The sequence below is a fragment of the Podarcis gaigeae genome (genome assembly GCF_964106915.1).
Source record: "Podarcis gaigeae genome assembly, chromosome: 2".
Lineage (NCBI taxonomy): Eukaryota > Metazoa > Chordata > Lepidosauria > Squamata > Lacertidae > Podarcis > Podarcis gaigeae.
Genome location: NC_139679.1, coordinates 22,099,573 through 22,116,396, shown reverse-complemented (window position 1 = coordinate 22,116,396; position 16,824 = coordinate 22,099,573). Strand labels below are relative to the sequence as shown.

Genomic DNA, 16,824 nt, shown 5'->3' with positions numbered 1-16,824 from the left:
ATTGGTGCTGTTAACATGCAATATTACTATTAGCTAGGGGTGGAGTGCAAAAAATGACAGTAACAGAATTTGTCTTTATAAATCAACTGATGGAAGTAGGAACAGGAGTTTTGCTATTCCCAGCTCTCATGGAAATACTTATCTTGTTAACAAGAGAAAGCAATAAAAAAGAGATCTGGTTTGTACTGCATATAAAGAAACAAGGCTCAAAATGCTGAGGCAAAACCTCCCAAACACATCATGCCCCTTGAGAGCAACAACTGCTCAGTCATCCAAGGCAATAATTTTACCCTCTTTCCTGCTAGGTTTTATAAATCGGACAGAGTCCAGTTAAAGACACAGCTGAAACCTCGCCACAGCTGTTTTCTTGACACACAGTCATGAGGCAAAATGAGGACAACGTTTGAATCACACAGGGCAGCTTCAGCTGTAGTTTTTAACCAGACTGCTTTTTGCTATGCCCAGATAGAGATTAATTGATCAATTGATTAAGATTAATCTGTTATTTTGCAACCTATGTTTTATGGTGAATCCCTCTCGGCTGGTCACCTTTATTACAGAAGCCAATGCTTGCACCTAAGCTTTATAAAGAGAAATCTTTAATAAAAATTATTTTTTTAAAAAAAATGTTAGGTTAAGTAGCTTGCGGTCTCTAAACTGAGGAAAAACTGAAGCAAGGCCAAAAAATGTGCTCTACAATAGCATTTTCTTAGTAGAAGCACATTTACACATAGGACACATAAGAGCACACCAGTATCATAACCAGCTAGCTATGAAGAAGTCTTAAGAAAGCGCACCATTCAGAGGAAAAAAACATGTCTTCTTAAGCCTAAGACTTTGTTGCAACTGCTTAATAAGTGTACAGGTCTATTTACTTGTTCAGGAGTCAGCTACAGCATACAGCTAAAGTAGTGACTTTGAAGTTCAAATAATTCAGAATATATCAATGTAGCATCAGGAAATCTGTATTTATTATACCACAAACTACCATAGCATGCATCAGTACAAACCTTCAGGCAGTTGTCCACAGCTGGTCATGAATAAAAAGACAATTTTTTTCTTTCATTTTATTACAATAAAGTTTAACAGTACAGGAAGTCACGTGAACTTAGTAGGTCAATTTTATAAACCCTGCAACAGGAAACTCTAAATACATTAAATATCGTTACACGTTCAGACTTAAGTGTACAAGTAGATGGTAACAATAAAAGCCCTCACCAAACTATTGTTGGGGACATGAAGTCCAACAGCACCTGAAGTGCTGTGAAGGCATGATTTTATGAACAGCAACGTAAGGTTACAGAACTTGCCTTTAAGATGGTACGTTCATGTATTTCCAGCGCCTTCACAATTTAACGAACCATATTTACTATACTTCACTTCTAAAAACCTAGATGAAACATGAAAAAGAAGCCATACAGTATAAATTGCAACATCAGGGAAAGTTCCTGTTTTATTATTCTAAACAAATTTTGCCATGTAAAATAAGAATGTCCAAAAAGTTCCTTGTATGTGGAAAGATTTTTTTTCCTCCCCTAAAAGTCACAACGAAGTTTTAATTGATGGAAGCTTGGCTATATTAACAGGACAAGATGAGAAAAGGTTTAATCTCCAAACCTATTAGAGCGTTTGCAGTAGCATCAGTAGCGGCCACCTTGCGACATTACAGGCGGTCTCATTCCCATTGGCGGTCGAGGAGGTCCACCTTGATAAGGAGGCACCATTGGGGGCCCTTGACCATATGGAGGCATTGCACCAGGAAGGTATCCTGGCATGCCCTGGTGATGAGCACCATACTGACCTGTGAAGGTAAAAAAACAAATTTACAAACACCTTTAAGAAATACTACTGCTAGTAAAGCATTTAGGCTGCAATCAACCTGCGTATTTTTGTAAATCGCTTCAAGCTCGTATTACAATCAAGTAGCATATGGACGCTGCGAAATAATTAAATACATAAATTGTATAGGATTGTAATACATAAATTGTATAGGATTTCAAGAAGCTTAAGTGTGTTTTTACCATGGGGTGGCATTGGAGGTCTCATTCCTTGTTGCTGGGGGGGCATTCCCGGCTGCGGTGGCATCATACCTCCCATTGGTCCAACTGGTGCATTGCCCATGGATGCCTGCCCAGGTCGAGGGAGGTTACGCTGATATTTAGGCAGCTGTGCTCTTCTTTCTTCCTATGAAGGGAAGCATACAGGGAGAATTTCAACAATATGAGATCAAATCAAAGGTCAGTTTGAGACACAAGTACAGCTCAAGTAACATTCAATGAAGAATATTTAAATTGGCTTACTCAACCAATTAAATCACATCTACAAACTTACAGAGATACATATTATAGCATGTAAATTCTGGTATAACAAAATGCTACATTATCAATTTCTACTTCTACATTAACTTTTTCTACTACTTTCAAAGCAGGATTTAGGGATTATTCAGTTATTATGGATTGTGTCATTATACTGTAGTCTGAAAATCTGGTTCATAAAGCACACCAATAAATATGAAGCAGTCTGACATGAATTTTAACACTACCTGCATTGGGCTCTGAGAAGTATACCGCAGTAAACAAAGCAATTCTAAATTTGCTATAATTCATGTTAGACGCACTAAGTGGTGAGGGAAGAGGTGGGAAGCAGAGCTGCCACATAAACGGTACAACTGTTTGATCATTTCCTCACAACTATGGACCGAGGAGAAATCCTATTTAACTTACCAGTGATATATCCTCATCTGGATGGATCAACTTACTGGTTGCACTGGTTGTCGTAAGGGTAGCAGGCTTACTTGTTATAGAAGTAGCTGGCTTAGCTGCAGTACTGTTTGTTGTACTAGTGGTTGAAGCTGTAGATTGTGTGTAAGCAGGGAATGTAGGTTTTGGGGGTTCGGTGGTAGTTGCAGGTGCATTATTCAAAGGTTTGAAATCTGTACCAACCGGACCTGGAACAGCTGACTGAGCCTGTAAAAACACAAAGTTAAACTATAAGGACAATGCTATTTAAAATGCAAAAATTCCAAACACTGTAGCATTACAATCTGTTTGCACAGCTAGATTAGCATAAAGTAAAAGTTCAGCCCCATTACATAACAAAGCAAACTGGGATGAAAAAACAAACACATTACAAAACTGAGATGTTGCAGATCAAAAACCACAACAAAAGCAAGACAAATTGGGTTACTATTTGTTGCCGTCCCTTTTTCATCTTTTCATACAGTATGTTCAATATAAGTCATATCTATTAAGAAATGTTATTTTTGTAATTAGGCCAATCTAGAAATTACTGGTTTAGAATAGTATTAGGCAAGTTAGCATTCAAACAGAATTAGAATATATGGGAAGATTTTTCTTCTAAGAATGCTAGTGGGTCAACCAGGTGAATTTAAAAGCATTCTCTGCATAAAAACAAAATGAAGTTCTGAGACACTTCAAATAGTAATTTATAGTGCTGAACCACTTTCCTTTCCTACAAACTACAAAAACCTTATTTGCATCAAATGGGTAAGATAGAACCCTACTATGACTGTGAAGCTATTACATGTTTTTCTTACTTCGGGGGCTCTTAGTTTCACTTATGAGAGAATGCTTTGACAAGCAATAGCACAAATTCTGCACTCATCACTGAATTTCAAATCCAGGACTAGATAGGTTGGGATTTAAGACATGATGTATTTTTTGTTTGGACATTTCCTTACTTTTATCATGATGCATAAAAAATAACAGCATAAACTAGAAAAAAACAACCATGCATCAAGTAAACCACTGCCAACTAAAACGCACTCAACTGCTTTCATGCTCTTCTTAACCCTTTAGAACCACAATGTAGAATCTTTTGTTTATTTCTATTACCGAAATATTATGCACAATTTGTAAAAAAATAAAAATACAAACAATTTAAGATTGGGATTAATAGCTAAACATAATCAGGAATCCTCAATTATCTGAAGATGTTTAGGCAGATGTTTTAATGTTTACATAACGGTCTAAAGGGTTAACCAGCAAAGCCATTTTAAACTGCAACTTCCTGCGTACTTGTGCTGTGCTAGGAAACAGAGCTTTAGAAGGTGCTGACAGTTCTGAATTGGATGCAGTTGTACTTGAGCTTGTGACAGGTGTCCCCATCTGTAGCATAAAAGAAACGAAACAGTAAACAGTCTCCGAATATATGCGTGAAAGATAACCAATAGGAAGAATCTTGGATTGACTTTTGTAAATGAGTCTCTTCCCTGCAGAAGTTCAAAATGCAACAATGCATTATGAAGGACTCTGCAATATGCTTGGAAGTCATACAAAGACTTATTCATTTACAATGAATCCAATGAAACAGGAGAGAGCATGTATCTCTCAAACAGACCATTCCACTCTGTTAAACAGCAAGTGGCTCTCAAATGTCTCTATGTGTGCATTTTATTTCATTACTGCATAACTTCTTTATCTTTCAGGAGAAGGATTAAGTTTATTATAGCTGACTACGAAACAAACATTGTAGGGCAGAATAATCTTTTAAAAAATCATTCCAGAAGCATGCTCCTGCTCACTCACTGTGATTTCTCCTTATGATAATATGAATTTATAATTTTAAGGATGTTCCAATGGCTATAAAAGTTGTTCATGGAAACATGGCCCTGAGCACCTGGTAACAAAGATCAAAACATACTTATTCTTTTGCAAAAATAAATAAAATGGTACCCTAGCATAAAAGACAGCAGGTGCAAATAGCAAACCTGCATTTTGAGACTACATTTGTTTAGTAATTCCAGCAAATACCAAGCAATCTGTCTAACAACCCCAGTGATTTGAGTGCTGGTGTTCCTGCAGCGTGACTATTACAACTTACATAGGATGGGATAAACACAGTCTAAAAATCCTCCTATCAGGATGTAAAACACACTTACTTGTCCTGCACTGGGAAAAAGTGGTTTAGTAACGGGAGGCTGAGGGGTTGGTGCTGCAACAACAGGAGCGGGAGGTCTGTTAAGTACACCTTGAGCATTCACAGGCTGTGCTTGTGTCATCGGAGGCATACCAGGACGAGGACCAACAGGTGGTGGCATACCTGTAATAAAATTATTCTGATGGTAATTTTCTGAAGACTTTAGTATCAAAACATGTCCCTATTAAATTCTTTTTTAATGGCAGGACAATATTCTATTAAATAACAGAGAACAGCTAGGAATCAATAGAAGGCATAACTAGCCACAATTACGAAAACTGTGATAGTAAACTAGTATTAGGAGCATAATCCAACTTTTTGGTAGCAATAGTTTTTACAAATGATCTATATGTTGTGTGTGCATATGTACTTATGGCCTGAGGCCAGATCAAATGCTGCTGCTCTGAACATGCAACTTAAAGAATTGGTGTATGAATGTGCTGGCTTTACTCTTCCGGCTTGTGCATCATAGTTGGCGAGGACAAAGGCTAACCACAAATCCCAATTTGTGCAAAAAGGTAAGCCAAATCTTTGGCGTGGCCAAAAGGAATGGGGGGGGGAGCAGCAGCAAAGTGGCTGTGAGATTCTCTCTGAGCGTCGGCACCTTCACGTTGCTTTGTCAAGTCAGTCCTTTATGTGACTTTACGGCCTAGGACCCTCGTACCTACGGGACTGCCTCTCCTGCTATGCCCCACGGAGGACCTTAAGGTCCATAAATAGCAACACCCTAGTGGTCCCAGGCCCTAAAGAAGTTAGATTAGCTTCAACCAGAGGCAGGGCCTTCTCAACACTGGCTCCGGCCTGGTGGAACGCTCAGTCTCATGAGACCAGGGCCCTGCAGGATCTGATTTCTTTCCGCAGGGCCTGTAAGACAGAGTTGTTCCGCCTGGCCTTTGGCTTGGAGCCAATTTGATTCCCTCCCCCTCTTCCTTTTTCCTTCTCCTCCTGTGGTGAGGCTGCATTTTAATATTTTAATGTTTCGATAGCTTAATGTTGTATTTTAATCTTGTTTTTTTAGTTATATTCATTCAATTTGTTTTTATTATTGCTTGTTAGCCGCCCTGAGCCCGGCCTTGGCGGGGAATAATAATAATAATAATAATAATAATAATAATAATAAGAAGAAGAAGAAGAAGAAGAAGAAGAAGAAGAAGAAGAAGTAGTAGTAGTAGTAGTAGTAGTAGTAGTAGTTTCAGTAGCCATATGCCAATTGGTGGACATGGCAAGAGGTAAAAAGCTATAAATAAGACTCAAACTTTGTACAGTAGGCATCTTTCCAGCCAGGCAAAATTTAGACGGTTTTGCCGACAGTGGGAAAAAACCCAACAACCAACATATTACAGTGAAGTTTAGAAAGTTTGTCCCATGCCATGATGACACACACTTGCAGAAACCTCAGATACTACCGTAATGCAGTGGCACCTGCCCATCCTTGCAGAACAAATGACTCCCACCACCACCACTAGATAATGATGCTCATGGGGCTATGGCCAACCACCCTTTTAAATTACTTTAAGTGATTAATACAGAAGTGGGGAATAGCCAGCCTATGTGCCTAATTTGGCCTGTCAGGCCTCCCCTTTGGCCCCTTGATGCCATTTCAGCCAAGCCATAACCACCTGCCCTATATCTAACATCTTATAGGACGTCAGGGGTGGGGCAGGAAAAATCCAGGCTTAGCTGTGCCTGCAGAGTTAACCTTCCTCTGTTATATTTGCAAAAATTATAATTAAAAAAATAACCAAAGGAAATTATTTTCTTACCACATCCCCAGAACAAGATGGCATCTTTATTCACAAATTTATTAAAGGGTGGATATAAAATTAAGTGATGCCAACAGTCACAATCAAGGTGAAAGCTGCAAAGACTTCCAAGTATGAGCCACCCAAAATTATTTGCACTAAGAACTTTTTATATCAACTCTAATTTCATTTTGTAGTGTCCCTCTGCCATGCCATACAGTTATGCTAGATGTCCAGATTGAGGGGTTAAAAAAAATGTTCCAAAGGAGAATTATAACATAGAGCGAACTTTTTTCTGTGCCATTTTTTTCAAACCCTATAAAAAGTGCACCATTTTATGCAGAGCAGTAACAGCAACTCCAGATCAGTTCAAAAACAAAATAAAGTAACTCTCACCACAGTATGGATTCGTCATTCCTGACCTACCTGGTGGCATACCAGGCATGAGAGGGGGGATTCCTGGTCCTGGAGGCATCATGCCACCCATTGGCATCATCCTATGAAGAATGAAGAAAATGGTAAAGAATGCATATCGGAATGTTGCAGCCTTCCCCAATTTGCTGTGGTCCTTATTTCTCTCTCTCACACACAATAATTTTTATTTATTTTTAAAAAGGAGACCAAACATCGTATTTCCAAAACAGAAGCTACAAAACACCAAAACTGGAATTTCCACAGTAGTAAGATACACAATAACGGATTTGGTGTTAAGCCACACTCCATATGTTTTGAACTCTTATTTCCCCATCACCTTTGATTACTGGCCAAGCTGGCTGGGGCTGATGGAAACCAAGGAAGCAGATTTATACCAAGTCACTCCACCGGTCCATGTAGATCAGCGTTGCTGACAATGACTGGCAGCTGCTCCTCAGAGTTTCAGGCCAGCCCTACTTGGAAACACCAGGAACCTTTTGCAAACATGTGCTCTACCATTGAGCTATAGCCCTTCCCCAAAGGGAACTGTAGTGCAGAACATCTGCAGAGCACCACCAGACAGGGGAAGGGTTGTGGTACACAATGTTATTAAGGACATCCAAGGATTTCCACTGAGAAATGTAAGTTCCAGCTTTCAGTAGCTATCCATGGCAGACCTGTCTGAAACATTCCATAACTCAAGGCATGAGCGTGGAAGCCATTCAAGTGTTCTGTCTTAAGGCCAGAAGGGAAAGCCAAGTGCACAATGATGTGGTAAGAGGAACTCACCACTCCCTCCATGCCTGGGAAAGTCGTTTAGATGGATGTGGGAAGCAGGCAGAACTCAGCAGCAGAGTGGGAGATCAGATTTCCAACTCAAAAAAAATGAAAAAGCAGACAGAACCCTTTGCCAAAACCACACTGGAAAGCCATATTCAAAACCACTGGAGAGAACTAATGATACTGGGAAAACATCCAGCCACTCCAGTATGTGCCAAGTTGTTCTTAATGGCCCAAGAAAATTGGCAACATTGTTTTGGGAACCATCTGAATCAGTAACATGTTGAACAGGGGCAGGAAACCAGGTCCAGGCTATATCAAACCCATGATGCTGCCTTCTGGTCCACCTCATCCCTCAGCCCCATTGTGGTTTCATTTGTTCTGCAAAGAACTGCTGCTAGATAAGCCAGAGAAGCCTTGTGTCTTTCAGTCAGACACTAGCTGTCACACTGGAAACTGAGCTTGCCTGCACACCTCCCTGTTGTTTCTATCTCTTCCAGAGGGAGTGGCAAAGGCAGACAATGGATACATCAGCTAGGGAAAAGAGTGGAGAGGGGAAGGAGTAACTGTGTGGGGTGAGATGGGAGTAGGAGAGAATGACAAAGCAGGAAAAAGTCAGTTTGGGTAAGAGATTCTGCCAGGGAGATGAAGATCAGCAAGGGAAAGGGTCTGGCACACCAGGGCCATAGGCATGTATGCAGATGGTGTGAGACAGAGTAAGTATGAATGGGAGTGCTGAGTGTGTGGAAAGAGAACGAATTCATAATGAAGGGTATAGAGGGAGAAAAGGAGTATCCCTGCCTACCGACAGAAATGTTAAGACTTGATTTTAAGAAGAGCATTGTACAATTAGCGTGCAACTTCAAAGTCCAAAAACTCAGGATAGATTTGAAAATGAAGCATGCTTGTCTAGGCATGGACTACACTATTAATCCACTGTTTTTATTTACCCAGGTGGCATTCCAGGCATCACTGGGGGCATTCCAGGCATCATTGGTGGAACACCTGCCATTAATGGTGGTATACCTGAAAGCCAGAGAATGTGTGCTGATTATTGATACTGTACACAATTTTTTTTTGATGAATACAGGATTTGTAAGAATACTTATTAGTTCACTAAAGAAATATTCTGAATGATCACGAACCCTTTCCGTTAACATAAAAGAAGTTCAACATAGAAAATTATCCACTAATATTATCCACGGGATTTCCCCCTTCTGCCATTTGAGACACCTGCTGCTCCAAATTATGGCGCAAAGTATGTTTATGAATACAAAAGACTACTACTAGTTCAGTCAAAGAGTACCATGTGTCACATGTTTAAAAAAGAAGAAGCCACCGTTTCCATTGTTAAAAGACCATTAGAGATTGGTAGCTTCCACTTGAGAAATATGTCATTGTGACCTGTAAATTGTATTGCAAACTGCCCAGAGGGCTTGGTTAAAAGATGGCATTACACTGTCACAAATAAAGTTGCATAACCAACGTTTTCTATGTTTTCCTAACTCCGTCAATATACCCCAGAATTCTCTACACATTTGTTTATGTCCATGCACAGCTTTTCAAGGAAGAGCAGCCAAATTCCAAACCACAGGTTGCATATTATGGAAACCACAGTTTCAGGGATGTGAAGCTGTCTGGTAGCTAGCAGAACTGGAGCCGTTTCTAAAATTCCAATCAAATATTTTCAAGGCAATTTTAGAGTTTTCCCCTCTAGTAAGATTGGTTTTGCAGCTCTCAAATAATTTGGAAGAACATAAATGTATTCAGTATGGAGCAATTATTGTTTATAAGTACCCATTATATTTCAAAATAGCACCTCACAAAATGTTTCCAACTGAAGTTTTCCCATTACTGAAGCAACTTCTAAGACAATCATCACACTATTTCCATCTAGCTACCTGGAGGGATTCCTGGTGCACCTGGCACAGGAGGTAAACCCGGCTGTGCCATTGGTGGTATATATCCCTGCTGGGGTTGCACAGGCTGTGCCTGAAATGAGGTTGAAGCCGAAGATTCATCATCGTCATATTCATCAGAATCATCTTGTTGTTTCTTTTTCTGGCTTTCCGCTAAAAGAGTTTTAACATTCAGATGTTTAATTATTTGCTCTTAAATACATTCCATCCCGGATCACTCTACCTGCAATTTGCTTCAAATAAAATGGACTGCTGCCTTATACTTTTTATCTCATAAATATTCCTTTTCAACAGTAGAGACTAGGGTTAAACCTAAACTAATGACTCTTTCAGTAACATTTAGAGCAATTACAAACAATATTCATTTATTTGTTTAAACTGTAATTAGAATCCATTACACAATCTAATCATTTGCTACTTGGGTCAGAAAACCTAAATTGGGGAGTATTTAGTGCAATTGAAGGAGCAACCAGCACTAAAAATGCCAATTACTAGATGTATCGGAATCTTCTGCTAGTCTGAAAAAGTAAACAAATGTCAACGAATTACCTTGATAACCAGCCATTACAAAGAGAATAAAACAGCCTGGTTTAGCTTCCACTGATATACAAATAATATTTCTTTCTTTTTTTAACATATATGTCGCCTTTTAGGGTTAAGCCTTTCAAGGCAGCTTCCCCTGCTCTCTCTTCAGAATATATAACCAATAACTGTGCTGAATGATGTGATTAGTGATATTGCTGGTTCTTGGTATTTTATTAATTGGTTATAAGAATCATAGTATTAATAATAGCTAATGCAGAATAAGATCACACAGCAACACAGTAAAATTATTTCCTCTCTTTTTTCAACAAGAAAGCAATTTTAGACAAATAGGAGTCCACCTGGAAGCCAGAAACCACAGGGCACAATATATTTCAGTTGGACCAGAATTCCACTGGCATTGAGCTACCGATCCCACCAACTTTGTAAAAGGTGGACACATAAGGTGCTTATAATAGGGCTGTTCAAAAAGTAAAATTCCTGACTCACAAAGTTGTTGAGCTTTTCTTAAATTGTTCAGCTTTTTTGGGAACAAACCTCCCCCCAAATGGTGATTTTAAGCTTTTGGAGCTGTTTCTGCTAATTTCCCCATCACAATGCCATACACCTGGATTTCCCCTCACATTTTGAAGATTTGGGAAAATCTCCACAAAGCCATTTTTACCTAAAGACCACAACGTGTCCAGAATTTTCCTGATCTATGGCAAGCCTATGCTTACAACCATTATTAGGTGTATTGATTTACTCAAAAAACAAACAGTATCATTTCAGACCCAATACTGAGTCCCACATTTTATCTTCAAGCATTAAGTTGCAATCCATAAAAAAGCAGGTTGACAAGTGTGCAACTATGCACCTTAGTGTCACAACAATTTAAAAGACCCATAAAATAATACCTATATGTCTAGATTTACATCTCTGTTGCTCACAGTAATCTCACAGTTATCACTCACTGGTGATATTCATCAGAACATGATAATTAGATACTGAGCCCTTTCCATACTGAAGTATTTCAATTTACCTTGAGTTTTTTGTTCAAGTAGCCTTCTTCTTTCATCCATGTCTTTTTCTGGAATGCCTTCCATACCATAGATTTCCAGTTCAATGTCAGTTCTTCCAGGTATAGCATTTGGAACAGCATCTATTGTTTCTTTATGTACCTATGAAAAGTAGGCAAATATAAGTTCAAACCATGGTAAGTTACTAACATGGTGGTTGATGTTTTAAAAAAATTTGATAATTTGGTTCTGTAGCACTTATAGCATTTTAGATTGAAGGACCACAGTCCAGTGGTAAAACATATGTTTTGCATGCAGAACGTATCAGATTGAATTCCTGACACTTCTAGTTAAAAGGAAAGGTAGCAGGGATGGCAAAAGTCTCTGAAATGCTGCCAGTCAAAATAGATCACTTAGCTAAATGGACAAATAATCTGAACTGAGGCAGTTTACTATATTCTAGTTAGCTCAAGTGCAGTCAAAACTAGTCTAAATCAAATAGCAGGGCTAGATCTAATTAGGTCTAAACAGGGAGTAACATTTTTGGGGCTGCATTTATACTGACCATCCTCCAAGGGTCACATGCTGGCAGTGGGTGTGGTCAACACACATACACACTCTGCATACAGGCAGAAAGACAAACACTCTCTCTCTACAGAGGGGATAAACATAAAGGCTGTTCTATGGGAATCTCTCCACATGAAGCATGCTCAGATTTGCAATCCTGTGCTGGTATTTACTCCCAGACAAGCATGCAAAGGACTATAATAGTAGTTACAAATGTAGCTTTAAATTCTTAAAGAATTAGAACTAGACCAGACTCCAACCAACTACCAAATAATAAAGTCATGATAGTATCCACTATCCTGGGCAAATCAGGCCCAAAGGCCTACCGTGACCAACCAAAGAAGAGCTTTCATTAATGCAGCTGGTTCTGAAATCTAGAATACTCATAAATTATGGAAGATGATTACAAAACAACAGCACATTGCTTTTCAGCAGACCACCATGTGAAAAAAAGGATAAACCTGAGCACTTACCTGCATACAGTGTATAGCTAAGCCAGGTCCAGTATACAGTTTCTTATGACATATATGGCATTTAAAATGTTTTGCTTTTTGGTGCTGAATAAGAATTTTCTCATCATCAAAATCCCTATTACAATACCTATGCCACATTGTTAAGGAAAGCATGGAAGTAAAAAGGTTACAATAATTATTCTCAAGGAATGCTACAGATCTTTAAAATGTATTAATTACTTTGATTTCTTTGGTAAGTGGATATACAATGAGGGTGTGCAGGAGGCACATTGGGACCTACTGATGGAACCTACTATAAATCATCCAGTGATCCAAGAGTTTGTTTCAACACTAAAAAAATGATCTTTCTTTCTCCTTTCAAATTGGCTATCAGAATTTGCAGTGATCTGTAGTAACTGAGACGGCAATTTGTAGCTTATCTTAATATAGGGCTAATGAAATGTTGTGGTCTATGTCTCTTGGGCCACTATTTTGCATCTGATTCCACCCGTCTCCTGTAACTATTTTGCATCTTGGGGTTGTAGCGAAATACCAAAGTAGATCCCGCAAGCATTAAATCTGTCTATGCCTACTATACAACATGGTAAAGTTATAAAAATATGGGTGCCTGGGTATACAGATTCACATAAATGATCATTAATGATATGGAAATCACAACATAGTGAATCTGAGGATTAAGCTCAGGGACCCACAATCTCTGCTATGGCTCAGCTGCCAATCATTAAATAAAGTGCACCCTACCCTAGCTCTGCCACATTTTAGGTCATGTTGTTGGCCTTCTAGGCAGGCAGAAGAGTGAGCCTTTTTGCAAATGTCTGTTACAGAAAAAAACACCCCTTCTCTTATTTGCAACAAGAAGCAATTCTGTTACAAAGTGATTTGAACGATTTGCCACAAAGCTTAATGTAACAAAGAGAACTGATCAAATCTCTCTTCTGGAGAGGTCTTGTTTTGCAGAGCTTTTGAGGCACCATCAAAATCAGGGGAGGGGTTCTATATGCTTGGCATCATGCCTCACCAGGGAGACAGTGGCAACTGGATCTGGTAGATACAAAAGAGATACAGTTAAAATTCAAAAAGGGTGCTTCTCATCACATTCTGAGGCTAGAAATTTGTTTTAAATACTAGAAGTGAACAGAGCTCACAATTCTTGCACCTCAAACACCCATTTCTGATAAATGTTTACATTTCAGCAGCCTAATCAGGCAGGGAAGCAGTTTTGTTCTTCCTGCGAAATTGGGAATGAAACCCATGCCGCTCTACTGCAAATCACTCAAGACATCATTCTGTAAATGTTGAGCTACTTTCTGCCCACTCTTGCTGCAGATGGCAACTGCCTCCTAACCAGTGTTCGAAACTCCCATTGTTCTAGGCGCACTTTGCGACAGGGAATTTCATTAGTGTGAGTAGTTTCTGAGCTCTGGGCACAATACTGCACCTAAGATTGCAGGTTAAAACTGCAGAGGGGAAGGAAAGGAGGACCTTTTTCTGCCTCCCCACTTCCAGCTACTCTCTGAAGACTGGATAAGAGACCCTCTTAAGAATATTAGGGGGGTGGGCAGGGGAAGGACTAGACCATGTGAAAAATGAACATGAATTTTAGCTGCGGTTCATTCATTTTCAACTTTGTATTCTTGTTATAAAAAAGCACACGTAGACATTCTGTTGTATAACCTAGGTCTAAGGTGCCATTTAGCTCCTAGCTTTCATATCTCTGCTTCTAACACTGGTCCTAACACAAAATAGGGCTACAGTTAGCCTTCCAAGCTGCAAGCTCTAATTATGTCTTTGCGAGTCTCTTTCTTGGAGACCAGAAAGAGTCCCTACTCACAAAAGTATGAAATATACTAATTAATAACAAGGGATTTGAGTGCTGAAGGTAGAGCTATGGCACAAGAATGTCACAATATAAATTATATATAATCAGTTAATTTGAGCCCATAAAATAGTTTTTGAGGGCAAATATCAAGTTTAATTTGACTTGCTATTCTGGATCAAGGGATGCACACACTAATCTTTCCTTATTTTCCCCAAACACACCTTATTCTAACTGAACAGATCTTGTATTTTATTATGTATTCCTGTTCAAACTGTCATACTGAGATTAGTATATTGGTTATACGTCAAGAGTATTTAGATATGATTTAAAATGGGTGGGTGGGTTTGGTACCATGAGCAGTGTTGAACGCAAGTGTTCATGGGAAAGTCTGTATAAATAAAATTATAATCAATATTTAATAAGGGACCGAAATTATGTGGTCCCTAGGAGGGTGTTCCTAGGCTACAGGATATCGCAGATCTTCCTCTCAGCAGAGAGAGAGGAGAACCATTGTCAGAGAACCTCTAGAATAATAGTAGATCTGTTCACCACTGGTGTCCCCAAAGCAGTAGGGGATGGACCAGGGGAGGGCTTGGAACTGTAAGATGCCCAGATACAACACAAGGGCTCCAAACTAAAGCTTCTGATTCCCTTGTTTATGCCTGTGTACACATCATTTAAAACACATTTACCCGCCAAAGAATTCTAGCAATTGTAGTTACCAGTTCCCATTATTCATTTTTGGGGTGTGTGGGTTAACGTGTGGTGTTTACATAGTCTTTGTCAATACAGTGGTACCTCAGGTTACATACACTTCAGTTACATATGCTTCAGGCTACAGACTACGCTAACCCAGAAATAGTACCTCGGGTTAAGAACTTTGCTTCAGGATGAGACCAGAAATCGTGCAGCGTCAAGCACAGTGGCAGCAGGAGGCCCCATTAGCTAAAGTGGTGCTTCAGCTTAAGAACAATTTCAGGTTAAGAACGGACCTCCGGAACGAATTAAGTACTTAACCTGAGGGACCACTGTACAAGCCAGCAGAGCTTATGAAGTGATGTTTCCTCTGCCAAGGACTCCCCCTGCCCCTTGCAGGGACTGCTTGGTTAGTCTCAAAGAGCCAGTGGGGTGAAGTGGTTAGAGGGTCAGATTCCCCTACTTAGTCATGGGTGCCCTTGGGCCAATCACCATCTCTTAGCCTAACCTACCTTACAGGGTCGTGAAAATAAAAATGGGGAAACCACGTACATCATATTGAGCAGATATAAATGTTGATTAATATTCTACAAGAGTTAAAGTCAACTACATTTCCTATAAATCACTTCCCTTTCATTTCTAATGTGGTACTTCAAAACAATTTCACAAATGGCTTTATGCAAGCAAAAAGGCTAATTTATTTAAAAACAACAGTACTATTATATACCCCCAAATATATCCTTTTTCTTCATAAGACACCACCATTATTTATTGAGGAAAAGGCACAAAACTGGCAGCTCTACCTAAAATATATCTCCCCCTTTCTACCTAGCAACCTACACTTCAACATGATGTATTTCAGAAAAATAAGACTCAGACAACCCCAAATTTTCTCCTATATCTCATGCATCCTCAAACATCTTCCCAGGAGAAACACTATTCACTGCGTGGTCAAAACATAATGACTGCTCAAAGCAAAACATATCACAAACACCTAAATTGGGAGGGAGGGAGAAAGAGAGTGAAATGTGAGAAGGCAAAGCCCAAGAGTATGGATTTTCCCATTATGAATACATGAAAAGCTGATGTGGAGGATAGGAGTAAGGCAGCAGACCAACACTTATGCGGAACACCCCTTTCTTCGAAAATAGCCTCTGAAATCGATAAGAACCGAATCAACTGGTAAAACTTGGGTCGTCTGCTAAAACACCGAGGAATATATGAGAGAAGCCGGTGGCTCATGGAGCACAAAAAATAAAACCCCAACCACTCAACCTGGCCTGCTTTTGTGTCTTTAAAGGCAGAAATAATCAAGTTGAAGCTTTTCAGGCCGATAAACGTGGTCAACCCGGTATGTCTACGCTGAGGGAAGTTTTCGTTAACGGGGCAGAGCTGCAGCGGCCGACTGAAACGCTGGCAAACAAGAGGCGCGCGAGAGGGCAGGAGAAGAAAACAAATCCAATCCGTTCCCTATGGAAATTCTGTGTTGGTTCGAGAGCTATTTGAATTAGGCCCAGGTGGATATTGGGAGCGGGGGCAGGTGGAGTCAGGAAAAGAGGCTGGCTTCGAAGCCCAGTGGAAGTAGGCGCCGGGGGTCCCTTCCCTCTCCTGAGGGAAGGGGAAAAGCCAGGCTAGGCCGCCCGACCTCTTCCTCTTCAAGCTCGAGAAGCCTCCCGGCCACCCGCCCGCCAAGGGAAAAAAAGGATACCAGCACCAAGGCTTCAACTGCTTCTTCTTCTTCCGTCCCATGACGACGACGGCGGCGGCTTAACGAAGGAAAAACAACAACTATTAAAACGACGAGAAGCTCGACCTCCGGGTCCTCCCGCGCACTCTTCTCCTCAGCGAGACACAAAATGGCCGCCCTCCGGCCGAACCCTCGGATTCCCAGAATGCAGTGCGCAAGCGCGTGTCCTCCTCCTTCTCCTCCTCCGC

General features: G+C 40.0%; 1 protein-coding gene and 1 long non-coding RNA gene across 30 annotated transcripts in view; one reads left to right on the top strand and one right to left on the bottom strand.

Moving 5' to 3' along the window:
• ZNF207 (zinc finger protein 207) overlaps positions 1-16,824 on the bottom strand; it is a 26,000-nt gene extending 9,176 nt beyond the window's left edge. For 10 of the 29 annotated variants that reach the window (XR_014561351.1, XR_014561352.1, XR_014561353.1 and 7 more), the window contains exons 1-11: positions 16,598-16,824; positions 12,375-12,501; positions 11,358-11,496; positions 9,776-9,946; positions 8,825-8,900; positions 7,077-7,177; positions 4,901-5,061; positions 4,038-4,127; positions 2,724-2,966; positions 2,022-2,184; positions 1,311-1,801 (exon numbers count right to left, since the gene is read on the bottom strand). Coding sequence is in view for 5 of the 29 variants with exons in the window: in XM_083727632.1 (XP_083583758.1) it covers positions 1,641-1,801; positions 2,022-2,184; positions 2,724-2,966; positions 4,038-4,127; positions 4,901-5,061; positions 7,077-7,177; positions 8,825-8,900; positions 9,776-9,946; positions 11,358-11,496; positions 12,375-12,501; positions 16,598-16,638 (1,473 nt within the window). In the remaining 24 variants the exon portion in view is untranslated. Of the gene's footprint in view, positions 1-949; positions 1,802-2,021; positions 2,185-2,723; positions 2,967-4,037; positions 4,128-4,900; positions 5,062-7,076; positions 7,178-8,824; positions 8,901-9,775; positions 9,947-11,357; positions 11,497-12,374; positions 12,502-16,597 lie in introns of those variants that run through there. The other 19 variants (XR_014561361.1, XR_014561362.1, XR_014561363.1 and 16 more) reach the window with 9 other exon arrangements.
• On the top strand, positions 1,053-9,245 carry LOC310839356. Its single transcript, XR_014561469.1, has 3 exons — positions 1,053-5,574; positions 6,120-8,936; positions 8,987-9,245. It is a non-coding gene; the product is annotated as an uncharacterized lncRNA (long non-coding RNA).